General features: G+C 42.1%; 1 protein-coding gene and 14 non-coding genes across 15 annotated transcripts; all 15 read left to right on the top strand.

Annotated features, from left to right (window-relative positions):
* The first annotated feature begins 14 nt into the window (after positions 1 to 14).
* Trnar-ucu (transfer RNA arginine (anticodon UCU)) lies at positions 15 to 87 on the top strand. Its single transcript has one exon. It is a non-coding gene; the product is annotated as a tRNA-Arg (tRNA).
* A 252-nt stretch (positions 88 to 339) lies between these two features.
* Positions 340 to 412, top strand: Trnar-ucu (transfer RNA arginine (anticodon UCU)). Its single transcript has one exon. It is a non-coding gene; the product is annotated as a tRNA-Arg (tRNA).
* Positions 413 to 664: 252 nt separating this feature from the next.
* Positions 665 to 737, top strand: Trnar-ucu (transfer RNA arginine (anticodon UCU)). Its single transcript has one exon. It is a non-coding gene; the product is annotated as a tRNA-Arg (tRNA).
* A 252-nt stretch (positions 738 to 989) lies between these two features.
* Trnar-ccu (transfer RNA arginine (anticodon CCU)) lies at positions 990 to 1062 on the top strand. The gene has a single exon. It is a non-coding gene; the product is annotated as a tRNA-Arg (tRNA).
* A 252-nt stretch (positions 1063 to 1314) lies between these two features.
* Trnar-ccu (transfer RNA arginine (anticodon CCU)) lies at positions 1315 to 1387 on the top strand. Its single transcript has one exon. It is a non-coding gene; the product is annotated as a tRNA-Arg (tRNA).
* Positions 1388 to 1964: 577 nt separating this feature from the next.
* Trnar-ccu (transfer RNA arginine (anticodon CCU)) lies at positions 1965 to 2037 on the top strand. The gene has a single exon. It is a non-coding gene; the product is annotated as a tRNA-Arg (tRNA).
* Positions 2038 to 2614: 577 nt separating this feature from the next.
* Trnar-ucu (transfer RNA arginine (anticodon UCU)) lies at positions 2615 to 2687 on the top strand. Its single transcript has one exon. It is a non-coding gene; the product is annotated as a tRNA-Arg (tRNA).
* A 577-nt stretch (positions 2688 to 3264) lies between these two features.
* Positions 3265 to 3337, top strand: Trnar-ccu (transfer RNA arginine (anticodon CCU)). Its single transcript has one exon. It is a non-coding gene; the product is annotated as a tRNA-Arg (tRNA).
* A 252-nt stretch (positions 3338 to 3589) lies between these two features.
* Trnar-ccu (transfer RNA arginine (anticodon CCU)) lies at positions 3590 to 3662 on the top strand. The gene has a single exon. It is a non-coding gene; the product is annotated as a tRNA-Arg (tRNA).
* Positions 3663 to 3914: 252 nt separating this feature from the next.
* On the top strand, positions 3915 to 3987 carry Trnar-ucu (transfer RNA arginine (anticodon UCU)). The gene has a single exon. It is a non-coding gene; the product is annotated as a tRNA-Arg (tRNA).
* Positions 3988 to 4239: 252 nt separating this feature from the next.
* Trnar-ucu (transfer RNA arginine (anticodon UCU)) lies at positions 4240 to 4312 on the top strand. Its single transcript has one exon. It is a non-coding gene; the product is annotated as a tRNA-Arg (tRNA).
* A 577-nt stretch (positions 4313 to 4889) lies between these two features.
* On the top strand, positions 4890 to 4962 carry Trnar-ccu (transfer RNA arginine (anticodon CCU)). Its single transcript has one exon. It is a non-coding gene; the product is annotated as a tRNA-Arg (tRNA).
* Positions 4963 to 5214: 252 nt separating this feature from the next.
* On the top strand, positions 5215 to 5287 carry Trnar-ucu (transfer RNA arginine (anticodon UCU)). Its single transcript has one exon. It is a non-coding gene; the product is annotated as a tRNA-Arg (tRNA).
* A 254-nt stretch (positions 5288 to 5541) lies between these two features.
* Trnar-ucu (transfer RNA arginine (anticodon UCU)) lies at positions 5542 to 5614 on the top strand. The gene has a single exon. It is a non-coding gene; the product is annotated as a tRNA-Arg (tRNA).
* A 4944-nt stretch (positions 5615 to 10558) lies between these two features.
* LOC137267607 (toll-like receptor 4) lies at positions 10559 to 12926 on the top strand. The gene has a single exon (XM_067802095.1). It carries the CDS (start codon positions 10650 to 10652, stop codon positions 12924 to 12926), a length of 2277 nt encoding a protein of 758 aa, XP_067658196.1. The 5' UTR covers positions 10559 to 10649.
* Positions 12927 to 13365: the final 439 nt, after the last annotated feature.

Consider the following 13365-nt stretch of genomic DNA (forward strand, 5'->3'; position numbering starts at 1 on the left):
CTGGTCGTTGGTAGGTCCCTGTAGCGCAGGGGATAGCGCGCTGGACTTCTAATCCAGAGGCCGTGGGTTCGAATCCCACCAGGGATGCAGCAACGTTTTTAGCACTTTATTTTGGAAACGGATTTTTTGACCAAATGCCTTCACTTTGTGTTTTAATGACCATCCTCTTTATATCATCACTGACACTGACAAATGATGGTCCCCTGCCATTTCCTCCTACGGCCTTTACCTACTTTGTGGTATAATATCACTATCCACAAGTGTTTTGGTGTTCGCTATGAGTGACAGGAATATATGGCATGGTAGAACGTTTCATCAAAATGTCCTGGTCGTTGGTAGGTCCCTGTAGCGCAGGGGATAGCGCGCTGGACTTCTAATCCAGAGGCCGTGGGTTCGAATCCCACCAGGGATGCACCAACGTTTTTAGCACTTTATTTTGGAAACGGATTTTTTGACCAAATGCCTTCACTTTACGTTTCAATGACCATCCTCTTTATATCATCACTTAAACTGACAAATGAGGGTCCCCTGCCATTTCCTCCTACGGCTTTTACCTACTTTGTGGTATAATATCACTATCCACAAGTGTTTTGGTGTTCGCTATGAGTGAAAGGAATATATGGCATGGTAGAACGTTTCATCAAAATGTCCTGGTCGTTGGTAGGTCCCTGTAGCGCAGGGGATAGCGCGCTGGACTTCTAATCCAGAGGCCGTGGGTTCGAATCCCACCAGGGATGCAGCAACGTTTTTAGCACTTTATTTTGGAAACGGATTTTTTGACAAAATGCCTTCACTTTACGTTTTAATGACCATCCTCTTTATGTCATCACTTAAACTGACAAATGATGGTCCCATGCCATTTCCTCCTACGGCCTCTACCTACATTGTGGTATAATATCACTATCCACAAGTGTTTTGGTGTTCGCTATGAGTGACAGGAATATATGGCATGGTAGAACTTTTCATCAAAATGTCCTAGTCGTTGGTAGGTCCCTGTAGCGCAGGGGATAGCGCGCTGGACTCCTAATCCAGAGGCCGTGGGTTCGAATCCCACCAGGGATGCAGCAACGTTTTTAGCACTTTATTTTGGAAACGGATTTTTTGACCAAATGCCTTCACTTTGTGTTTTAATGACCATCCTCTTTATATCATCACTGACACTGACAAATGATGGTCCCCTGCCATTTCCTCCTACGGCTTTTACCTACTTTCTGCTATAATATCAGTATCCATAAGTGTTTTGGTGTTCGCTATGAGTGAAAGGAATATATGGCATGGTAGAACTTTTCATCAAAATGTCCTAGTCGTTGGTAGGTCCCTGTAGCGCAGGGGATAGCGTGCTGGACTCCTAATCCAGAGGCCGTGGGTTCGAATCCCACCAGGGATGCAGCAACGTTTTTAGCACTTTATTTTGGAAACGGATTTTTTGACCAAATGCCTTCACTTTACGTTTTAATGACCATCCTATTTATATCATCACTTAAACTGACAAATGAGGGTCCCCTGCCATTTCCTCCTACGGCTTTTACCTACTTTGTGGTATAATATCACTATCCACAAGTGTTTTGGTGTTCACTATGAGTGAAAGGAATATATGGCATGGTAGAACGTTTCATCAAAATGTCCTGGTCGTTGGTAGGTCCCTGTAGCGCAGGGTATAGCGCGCTGGACTTCTAATCCAGAGGCCGTGGGTTCGAATCCCACCAGGGATGCAGCAACGTTTTTAGCACTTTATTTTGGAAACGGATTTTTTGACCAAATGCCTTCACTTTACGTTTTAATGACCATCCTATTTATATCATCACTGACACTGACAAATGATGGTCCTCTGCCATTTCCTCCTACGGCTTTTACCTACTTTCTGCTATAATATCAGTATCCATAAGTGTTTTGGTGTTCGCTATGAGTGACAGGAATATATGGCATGGTAGAACTTTTCATCAAAATGTCCTAGTCGTTGGTAGGTCCCTGTAGCGCAGGGGATAGCGCGCTCGACTCCTAATCCAGAGGCCGTGGGTTCGAATCCCACCAGGGATGCAGCAACGTTTTTAGCACTTTATTTTGGAAACGGATTTTTTGACCAAATGCCTTCACTTTGTGTTTTAATGACCATCCTCTTTATATCATCACTGACACTGACAAATGATGGTCCCCTGCCATTTCCTCCTACGGCTTTTACCTACTTTCTGCTATAATATCAGTATCCATAAGTGTTTTGGTGTTCGCTATGAGTGACAGGAATATATGGCATGGTAGAACTTTTCATCAAAATGTCCTAGTCGTTGGTAGGTCCCTGTAGCGCAGGGGATAGCGTGCTGGACTTCTAATCCAGAGGCCGTGGGTTCGAATCCCACCAGGGATGCAGCAACGTTTTTAGCACTTTATTTTGGAAACGGATTTTTTGACCAAATGCCTTCACTTTGTGTTTTAATGACCATCCTCTTTATATCATCACTGACACTGACAAATGATGGTCCCCTGCCATTTCCTCCTACGGCCTTTACCTACTTTGTGGTATAATATCACTATCCACAAGTGTTTTGGTGTTCACTTTGAGTGAAAGGAATATATGGCATGGTAGAACGTTTCATCAAAATGTCCTGGTCGTTGGTAGGTCCCTGTAGCGCAGGGGATAGCGCGCTGGACTTCTAATCCAGAGGCCGTGGGTTCGAATCCCACCAGGGATGCACCAACGTTTTTAGCACTTTATTTTGGAAACGGATTTTTTGACCAAATGCCTTCACTTTGTGCTTTCATGACCATCCTCTTTATATCATCACTGACACTGACAAATGAGGGTCCTCTGCCATTTCCTCCTACGGCCTCTACCTACTTTGTGGTATAGTATCACTATCCACAAGTGTTTTGGTGTTCGCTATGAGTGACAGGAATATATGGCATGGTAGAACGTTTCATCAAAATGTCCTGGTCGTTGGTAGGTCCCTGTAGCGCAGGGTATAGCGCGCTGGACTTCTAATCCAGAGGCCGTGGGTTCGAATCCCACCAGGGATGCAGCAACGTTTTTAGCACTTTATTTTGGAAACAGATTTTTTGACCAAATGCCTTCACTTTACGTTTTAATGACCATCCTATTTATATCATCACTGACACTGACAAATGATGGTCCCCTGCCATTTCCTCCTACGGCTTTTACCTACTTTCTGCTATAATATCAGTGTCCATAAGTGTTTTGGTGTTCGCTATGAGTGACAGGAATATATGGCATGGTAGAACTTTTCATCAAAATGTCCTAGTCGTTGGTACGTCCCTGTAGCGCAGGGGATAGCGCGCTCGACTCCTAATCCAGAGGCCGTGGGTTCGAATCCCACCAGGGATGCACCAACGTTTTTAGCACTTTATTTTGGAAACGGATTTTTTGACCAAATGCCTTCACTTTGTGTTTTAATGACCATCCTCTTTATATCATCACTGACACTGACAAATGATGGTCCCCTGCCATTTCCTCCTACGGCTTTTACCTACTTTCTGCTATAATATCAGTATCCATAAGTGTTTTGGTGTTCGCTATGAGTGACAGGAATATATGGCATGGTAGAACGTTTCATCAAAATGTCCTGGTCGTTGGTAGGTCCCTGTAGCGCAGGGGATAGCGTGCTGGACTCCTAATCCAGAGGCCGTGGGTTCGAATCCCACCAGGGATGCAGCAACGTTTTTAGCACTTTATTTTGGAAACGGATTTTTTGACCAAATGCCTTCACTTTGTGTTTTAATGACCATCCTCTTTATATCATCACTGACACTGACAAATGATGGTCCCCTGCCATTTCCTCCTACGGCCTTTACCTACTTTGTGGTATAATATCACTATCCACAAGTGTTTTGGTGATCACTTTGAGTGAAAGGAATATATGGCATGGTAGAACGTTTCATCAAAATGTCCTGGTCGTTGGTAGGTCCCTGTAGCGCAGGGGATAGCGCGCTGGACTTCTAATCCAGAGGCCGTGGGTTCGAATCCCACCAGGGATGCAGCAACGTTTTTAGCACTTTATTTTGGAAACGGATTTTTTGACCAAATGCCTTCACTTTGTGCTTTAATGACCATCCTATTTATATCATCACTGACACTGACAAATGATGGTCCCCTGCCATTTCCTCCTACGGCCTTTACCTACTTTGTGGTATAATATCACTATCCACAAGTGTTTTGGTGTTCACTTTGAGTGAAAGGAATATATGGCATGGTAGAACGTTTCATCAAAATGTCCTGGTCGTTGGTAGGTCCCTGTAGCGCAGGGGATAGCGCGCTGGACTTCTAATCCAGAGGCCGTGGGTTCGAATCCCACCAGGGATGCACCAACGTTTTTAGCACTTTATTTTGGAAACGGATTTTTTGACCAAATGCCTTCACTTTGTGCTTTAATGACCATCCTCTTTATATCATCACTGACACTGACAAATGAGGGTCCCCTGCCATTTCCTCCTACGGCCTTTACCTACTTTGTGGTATAGTATCACTATCCACAAGTGTTTTGGTGTTCGCTATGAGTGACAGGAATATATGGCATGGTAGAACGTTTCATCAAAATGTCCTGGTCGTTGGTAGGTCCCTGTAGCGCAGGGTATAGCGCGCTGGACTTCTAATCCAGAGGCCGTGGGTTCGAATCCCACCAGGGATGCAGCAACGTTTTTAGCACTTTATTTTGGAAACGGATTTTTTGACCAAATGCCTTCACTTTGTGTTTTAATGACCATCCTCTTTATATCATCACTGACACTGACAAATGATGGTCCCCTGCCATTTCCTCCTACGGCTTTTACCTACTTTCTGCTATAATATCAGTATCCATAAGTGTTTTGGTGTTCGCTATGAGTGACAGGAATATATGGCATGGTAGAACTTTTCATCAAAATGTCCTAGTCGTTGGTAGGTCCCTGTAGCGCAGGGGATAGCGCGCTCGACTCCTAATCCAGAGGCCGTGGGTTCGAATCCCACCAGGGATGCAGCAACGTTTTTAGCACTTTATTTTGGAAACGGATTTTTTGACCAAATGCCTTCACTTTGTGTTTTAATGACCATCCTCTTTATATCATCACTGACACTGACAAATGATGGTACCCTGCCATTTCCTCCTACGGCCTTTACCTACTTTGTGGTATAATATCACTATCCACAAGTGTTTTGGTGTTCACTTTGAGTGAAAGGAATATATGGCATGGTAGAACGTTTCATCAAAATGTCCTGGTCGTTGGTAGGTCCCTGTAGCGCAGGGGATAGCGCGCTGGACTTCTAATCCAGAGGCCGTGGGTTCGAATCCCACCAGGGATGCACCAACGTTTTTAGCACTTTATTTTTTGGAAACGGATTTTTTGACCAAATGCCTTCACTTTGTGCTTTAATGACCATCCTCTTTATATCATCACTGACACTGACAAATGAGGGTCCTCTGCCATTTCCTCCTACGGCCTTTACCTACATTGTGGTATAATATCACTATCCACAAGTGTTTTGGTGTTCGCTATGAGTGACAGGAATATATGGCATGGTAGAACGTTTCATCAAAATGTCCTGGTCGTTGGTAGGTCCCTGTAGCGCAGGGGATAGCGCGCTGGACTTCTAATCCAGAGGCCGTGGGTTCGAATCCCACCAGGGATGCAGCAACGTTTTTAGCACTTTATTTTGGAAACGGATTTTTTGACCAAATGCCTTCACTTTGTGTTTTAATGACCATCCTATTTATATCATCACTGACACTGACAAATGAGGGTCCCCTGCCATTTCCTCCTACGGCCTTTACCTACTTACATAGCGCTCTGGACTTCTAATCCATAGGCCGTGGGTTCGAATCCCACCAGGGATGCTTCTGATCATGTGATGGAAATGTCCTGGCCGCATGTAGGTCCCGGGTATATTATGACGTAAAGTCAGGATGACGTAACCAATAAGCGGCTCTAGATGCTACCATGTGAACTAGCTGAAACGGACAGTTGATGACACTTAACTGCTGTACCCGATGTAAATGCGTGCAGACAGTTAGACCCTTTGGTTTACATTTTTGTTTACAATGTCGATAAGCATCATGTGTTGGCCGATTTCCGAGTGTTGTTGAGTATTTGAAGCATGAGAATATTTCATTTGAAACCATCGTGTTTATATCATCGCTGACAGTGACAGATGAGGGTGCCCTATCAATTTCTCCTACGGCGTTTGCCTAGTTCCTAATATAATATCACTATCCACCAGTGTTTTGTAGCTTGCTTAAAATTGCCCTTGTCGTTGGCAGGTCCCTATAGTGTTGTGCTGCTTGTTATGAGTGAAATGGATATCTCGCATGATGAATCTTGTGGTCTTATTTGTAAAACTCTTGAAAACGACCATCCTTGTTATGTCATCAGATTGAATATAGGCCCTGAACATGTCGTCCATTGTGTGGATTGTCTTTCTGAATGGACCTGGAACTCAGGTATCCTGGACTATCTTCGGTTCTGTGCCAGCTACGATGAAAGGTATTGATAAACAGTATAAAAAGTACTGTTTAAGTCTATCTATTTTGCTGATCAAATATTTTATAGAGAAACTAAATTTCAATATTTTTCAGTTTGATATTGGGGTTAGTTTTCTTGGAATTCTAATTGATGATATAGCAATTTTACTTGCATTGCACTTCAAGAAACGTCTATGCATTCTGATATTAAGTAGTTAGTTTAAAATATGTAGTGCCTCTTTCACGTTCCCACGTAACAAAGTTGTATCATCTTTAAGGAGTATTGTTTCCATGGAAGATTGCGCCTGTGAACAGAGTTGTTTAGTTATACTGAGTAAAAAATAAACTTCACATTCTTTCTTCAGGGCACTATAAAAGAATAAGATATGGTAATGTTACCATGGCCGTTCTGACTTGTCGGGGGTGATGTAAGCTCTGGTTGCATACTCGCTTGGTCCGTCCGGGCTGCTACATCTAGGAATGAGTGGTCTGACGACCGGTACTCCTAACTAACACATAGCATTCATGTACTGGTCCTCTGGCATACCAGGAATCACTCAATTCAAGGTTCTATACTCACATAGGTTTACTCGATCCTTTTCTTCATTACACAATATCGTGGCCTGGACAGGATGGAGCAAGGTATGTCCCAACTTTGGAAATGTACAATCCTAGAGTTCGAACGTTCTGCCAAATCTGTCACATGTGTCACAATCAGTTCCATTAGCTCTGAGGTTCCACGGATGACCACAGAAAGCACCCACACTATGCAACATCACCCCACCCCCGTCCGCGAATGCGTGGGTAAACCTGGATTCATCACTAAAGACGACTCGATTCCAATCTCTCTGGGTCCATCGGAGGTGACATATGTGACATTGGGCAAACAACAGACGTTGACGTATCCCATTTCGGATACACAGATGTATCATCAGAGAAAGATCATTCATTATTTTTAGAAAATTTTGTGAAGTTTCTATTTGTTTGACTCAGTATAGTAGATCATAAATATAGAGCGAAAAGAGACATGGCGTTCGGCCAATACCATAAAGAAATACTTGAAACTTAAAGTCAACATGCCTCAGTGAGTGAGTGAGCGAGTGGAGTCTTTCGTTACTTTTAGCAATATTCCAGCAATATCACCTTTCTACGTTTCTACGTTGATGGCGATGGTAGCAAAGGGCTCGAATGTTCAGGAATCAGTGACTTTGTATATAAAGGCTGGTTGTCTTGTTGATGACACGATTAACCGGAGTATATTAAACTGCCTACTTTCGTCAACGCTTGACATACATAACCGTTGCCTGACTGCTCGCGGTGGTACATTCATAGCTGTTTCTCACTCTCTATCCAAGACATTGGTGAGCTGATATTGTATTTGTGACCCATTACGTTAGATCTGACTCAGTTGCATTGTACATGAACCCTCTGTTGTGAATCTTTTTATCTTGCCTTTGGTTTTGCTCAATACAACATAAGTGAAAATTTTAGACTTGTCTGTGTTATATTTTGCGGGTTCAGATGGGATTTTGTACACCTTTTGTCACGGCAATTTTTAACCGTAACAAAAATTTCGGAACATCGAAAATAGGTTTCACACACTCTACTCATGTAGAGGAACACCCGGTGTTCAGCGTGACGAGCGACTTATCACACTGCCATCCACCCCTCCCATAATCGCGTGTACAGAACAGAACTTGTCCTTGATGAATATTTGACATATATCCCTTTCTCCATGGCTCTTAAAGCCCTCCTGTTTACAGATTCCCGTCACCGTTTACCCATAGAAGTAGGCTAAAAGTAGGCCGTCTTGTTTACAGATTCTCGTCATCGTTTACCCGTAGATGTAGGCACAAAATTCCACCTGAAGAAATAATGTGTAACCTCTGCAACACATGCGATGTATTCGTTTTATGTTTCTCTGTCCTCTCTCCAACATCGAAAAATACACGCCAAATCATTATGTTAAAAACAAAAGGATTGAAATTGAACGAATTGTTTAACTATATATGTTCTGTATGTATATTCTGTAATACCATGAAAACTGTACAATCTTCCATGTAAGCCATCCCGCCATACTACGTTCGTATGAGCGAGCGAATTGAAAACTTCTGTTCTGTTCTTTTTTGTCCTTGTATTCAGGCGAATGGTTCACGTGTATCCTTACAAATAATGGATAATAAAATTACGCCAAGTATCTATGCATAGATAAAATAGAGTGAGTGCTTTTAAGTCGGAAGAGAACTCTCTTGGACATGTATGGTTTGAGCAGAGGTTATCCAATCAAAACGTATGTCATATATATGGTAGGAGATCGGTATATCCGCCGTATACTGCCTGAGCAGCACTTATCAGTCAGCGAGACAGAAGCAGTGAAAACACAGCGCTGCAAAAGACTTTCCTCGGTGTCTTCCAAACTACGTCTTCGCGATCTCAACATTACGAGTTCATCATGAAGCTTTATCGGGTAAGGAAAAAGTCGGGAACCATTCTTTTGATATTTTTACTTTTTGAACGGTCCATCGAGGCTAATATATTCTCGTTTTACGACGACTTCAAAGAGCGTCATACGTCTCAACTTTTAGGCTGTTCGATCAACTTCTTTGAGTGTCATTATGAACTTGGTGTGATGAGCGAGTGCCTGATAACTCAAGAGTGATCTTAAAATGGATCAAATCTGTTATCATTCCCGTTTATTTTCTGCTGTATTTACACAAAGCGGCGCCTTCCCAATTCCTTTTCCAAACCTTACACATTTTAAGTGCCTCATTACCACCTCAATGTGTCACAGAAGAATCATGCGCTAACTTAAAACCGCTTTTAAATATTATATTATTTGCTATCCATACACATATAAATATTATCCCCTCTCAGTCTACTCTACTAAGATCCTGGTTAGAACAGAACAGAACGGGGACATGGCATGCGTTTTACATTCCGGGGTATGTCACCCATTGATTTGGCTGTGAATATAAGGACACTGACGTGTCCTTCTTGTAAGACTATCTCAGCTGATCGACAGGGATCATATACTGACATGGCACCTACTGTGTAAAGCATCGTGGTAGACAGATGCTGAGGTGAGAATTGATCTTCGATTACTGATGCTGTCGGTGGTCAGGATAGCTGACTTGGTTGACACATGCCATCAGTTCCCAATTGTGCAGATCGATGCTCATGCTGTTGATCACTGGATTGCCTGGTCCAGACTCGATTATTTACAGACAGCCACCATATAGGTGGAATATTACTGAGTGTGGCGTTCAATGATCAACACTGTTGTACTTCCAAGTCAAATACCATAGAAGCCCACAAATGTATCCATATTGATGTACTTTATGCTTTTTCGATTGTTGATTATTAAACGTTGCCCTCGGCAATATTCCAGTTGTATGGGGGCGGTCTGTGAAAAATCAGGTCTGGACACTCCAGTGATCAACAGCATGAACATCGATCTATACAATTACGATGCGATTGCATGTGTCGACCAAGTTTGCGAGTCTGACCGCCCGACCCCATCAGTCACCTCTTAGGACCAGCATTGGTTACTGAAGATCAATTCTAACCCGTATCTTGCTGGGTCACAATGAAAGACGATGACAAAGTCCCTCTGTTGAAAATACAGAGAGACTACTCTTGATCCTAATTAATTTCCTTGTAGGTTCTTGCCGATTTGTTTTCCCAAAACATGATGCACTCTGTGAACAAACCGGAAACGTGGTGTGGCTGGGCAAGGAAATGCCCTAGTTGTTATGTACGATCAGTGACAAGATTCGCTTGTACAGATCCTCTCCGGAAAAGAAAACAAAAAAAAAACATTCATGCCCACTATAATACCATTGTAAGTTGTATTGTACATTCACATGGAGCCTGTATATACATAAATATAAATATAAATATAAATCCCCATACAGAAACAGAAATTTTATCACACCTGAAACACACAAAGCTTTCATTTCCTTGTATTTTCAGCCCCTTCTTATTACCCTGCTTCTTCTCATCTCGGACTTCGCAACTTCTGAGGATAGAGTGAAAACTGCGTGCGAACCATGCGACTGTTACACATCTGAAGGCGTCATCGAGGCTGACTGTTCACAGAGAAACCTACATGAGATCCCCACACAACTGCCACCTAATATTACCGACCTTAATCTTTCGGGAAATAAGATTATTCGTTTAAAAACTGGATATCTTAATTACACAGCAATGCTTACGTTGAATTTTTCGTCAAACAGAATAAGAAGTATTGAGCTTGATACTTTCAAGAACCTGAGCAACCTGGTAACTTTGGATCTTCATGACAATAAATTACCTCCAACAAAGAAGAGTTTTCATGATGGGGTATTCAGGTATCAGAAAAAGCTGAAAAAACTTTATATTCACAATAACGTTGAATCACCCCCTGACTCCGGTAGTGTCATTGGAGGTTTTTCAAGTTCCTATCCCGATGGAGCATTCAGAGATCTTTTGGCTTTGGAAGAACTGATCATTGATGGGATGAGAGAGATATATTTTGGAACTGGATTCCAATTCCTGGAGCAACTAAAGAGTCTGTCACTTGGTGGAGGAGATGGTGGGACATGTCAAACCCGTAACCTGCGGAATAAAACGTTTGAGAATCTACATAGCCTAAAGACTCTGGATGTGTCGCACTGTCTGTTGCTTAACATTGAACTGTCGTCTTTTGAAAAGCTTAAAAATCTCCATAGTCTTGATCTATCATTTAACAGGTATTTAGGATTATCGAAGGCTGGAGAAGCTATGTACGGACTGCAGAATTCCTCACTCAAGATACTAGATGTCAGTGCATTAAGTCGGACCCTAGGGCCCAGTATAACTTTGCAAACACACCATATGGAATATTTTAGGAACATAGAAATAGAAGAATTAAATATTACAGGAAACAGAATTGAACTGATTGATCGAAATGCAATGTTATATCTTCCAAGATCTCTTAAAAAAATTTGTATCCGAGATAATCACATTAGCTTTGGGTTATACATGCTTGAATTGTCTATATTGACGAATTTGGTATGGTTTGATGCCTCTCATCAGGGATCGTCATCTTTGTCCTTTGACAGTGAAAAACAGAATTCTAGAGATCGGCGTCACTCAGGTCAGAACTCACAACCTGTAAAATGGAGTATTACCTTAACCGTGCCCCCAAATGCCACGTATGCGGATTTTAGTTATTGCAAAATGACTTATAATATTGAAAATTTTCATTTCAGTAGGAACAAACTTCGTGAGTTAAATTTATCACACAATTTTTTCAGTAAATGGATAGGGCCCATTTCGGGATTAACGCATCTGGAGATTGTTGATTTATCGCACAATTTCTGTGATTTCATAGGAAACGAATTTGGGAAACATTTTCCATCCATCAGAAAGCTGAACCTTGGTTATAATTATCTAGGCTACACACTTCATAATGGGACCAGTACTATTTTGGATGACTTCCCTTTGCTTGAGGATTTGGATATTTCAAATAATAAAGTACGTGTTTTTCCAAAGACAATCCTAAAAAATCTAACGCTTATCAAAAGAGTAAATTTAAGTAGTAATTATTTGATGACATGGAATTCAGATATTGTCAACTTCAACATGAGAACGCTGGACCTATCAAGAAACCTGTTTGAGGATGTTCCATCTCTGTTGAGATATCAAGTAGCTGCCATGAATACGAAGGCCTTCAGATTGTACTTCGAAGGAAATCCTTTGAGGTGCAGCTGTGCAACTCTGACTTCCTTGATATGGATGACGGAACATGCTTCTAGAATACACAATTATGCAGAAATGCAATGTGTTGATGACGGCAACAGGAAAATTGTAATGAAAAACATCCATCCAGTCATACTTGGTCTCAGGAAAAGATGTGCATCGTATATAGGATTGACTCTAGGGATCATGAGCTTGATTATGCTGGTTCTGTGTTTAGGGATAGCAGGAATTGTATACAGGTGCAGATGGAAACTGAGATATCTTTTCTATCTGGCACGGATGAAAAACAGCGGCTATGCTGCTGCAGAGGAAGAAGGTGATGGGCCATCGTTTGAATTCGATGCCTTCATCTCCTACGCTGACGAAGACCGTAGGTTTGTAGTTGAGGACGTGAGGCAGATACTAGAGGGGAGACTCGGTTTACGTCTCTGTATCCACCATCGAGACTTTCTCGTGGGGGAAGCCATCGCTGCTAATATCCTGAACGCTGTCAAATCAAGCAGGAAAACAGTGATCGTCCTGTCAAGACACTTCTTGAGGAGCTACTGGTGTAAGTACGAAGTGGAGATGGCCAAGATGGAGAGTATCTATTCTGGACGGAACACTCTTCTGGTTGTTGTATTGGAGAGCATCCCTGTGAAGGACCTGCCATCTGATATTGTGCAGTTAATGCGCGACGACTCCTATGTGGAGTATACGAATGATCGGGAGGGTCGTGAGTTGTTCTGGCAAAATATTGAAAGAGCTATTCGTTCTGTGTAGCTGTTTCGATACAGAAGTATGTCATTTATATAGATATGTCCTAACTAGCCATATCCTTACTTTTCACTTAAATGAACTAGATTGAATACACTCTTACCATATGTTGTATTTTCTTTTCCTGAGATCGATGTGTATTGTGCAAGTTTGATCTCCCCAGCTGGTGTTTATCCTTCATAATCTTCTCTCTCTCAGTTTCGCCGCGAATTGCTACAATATTGCTGATGCGGCGTTAAGCAACATTCATTCATTCTCTCTCTCACTTAACGCTCTTCTTGGGGATTAGCATTGAGTAATGTTATTTGGTTGGTTCTTGAACGTTTGACGTGTGGCTTCCTTTTGTGTAGATTTAGTTCCCGCTTAATGCTGTTCTCGGGGATAAGTTACTGTACTGGCTACATACAAAGATCGATGTTAGACTTCCTCATACAAAAGGGGAAGC

The sequence above is a fragment of the Haliotis asinina genome, chromosome 16, assembly GCF_037392515.1.
Source record: "Haliotis asinina isolate JCU_RB_2024 chromosome 16, JCU_Hal_asi_v2, whole genome shotgun sequence".
Taxonomy (NCBI): Eukaryota; Metazoa; Mollusca; class Gastropoda; order Lepetellida; family Haliotidae; genus Haliotis; species Haliotis asinina.

Bases quoted from the DNA above. Each gene is read 5' to 3' on its own strand.
- LOC137267607 (XM_067802095.1), top strand. From the start codon at position 10,650: ATGCTTACGTTGAATTTTTCGTCAAACAGAATAAGAAGTATTGAGCTT.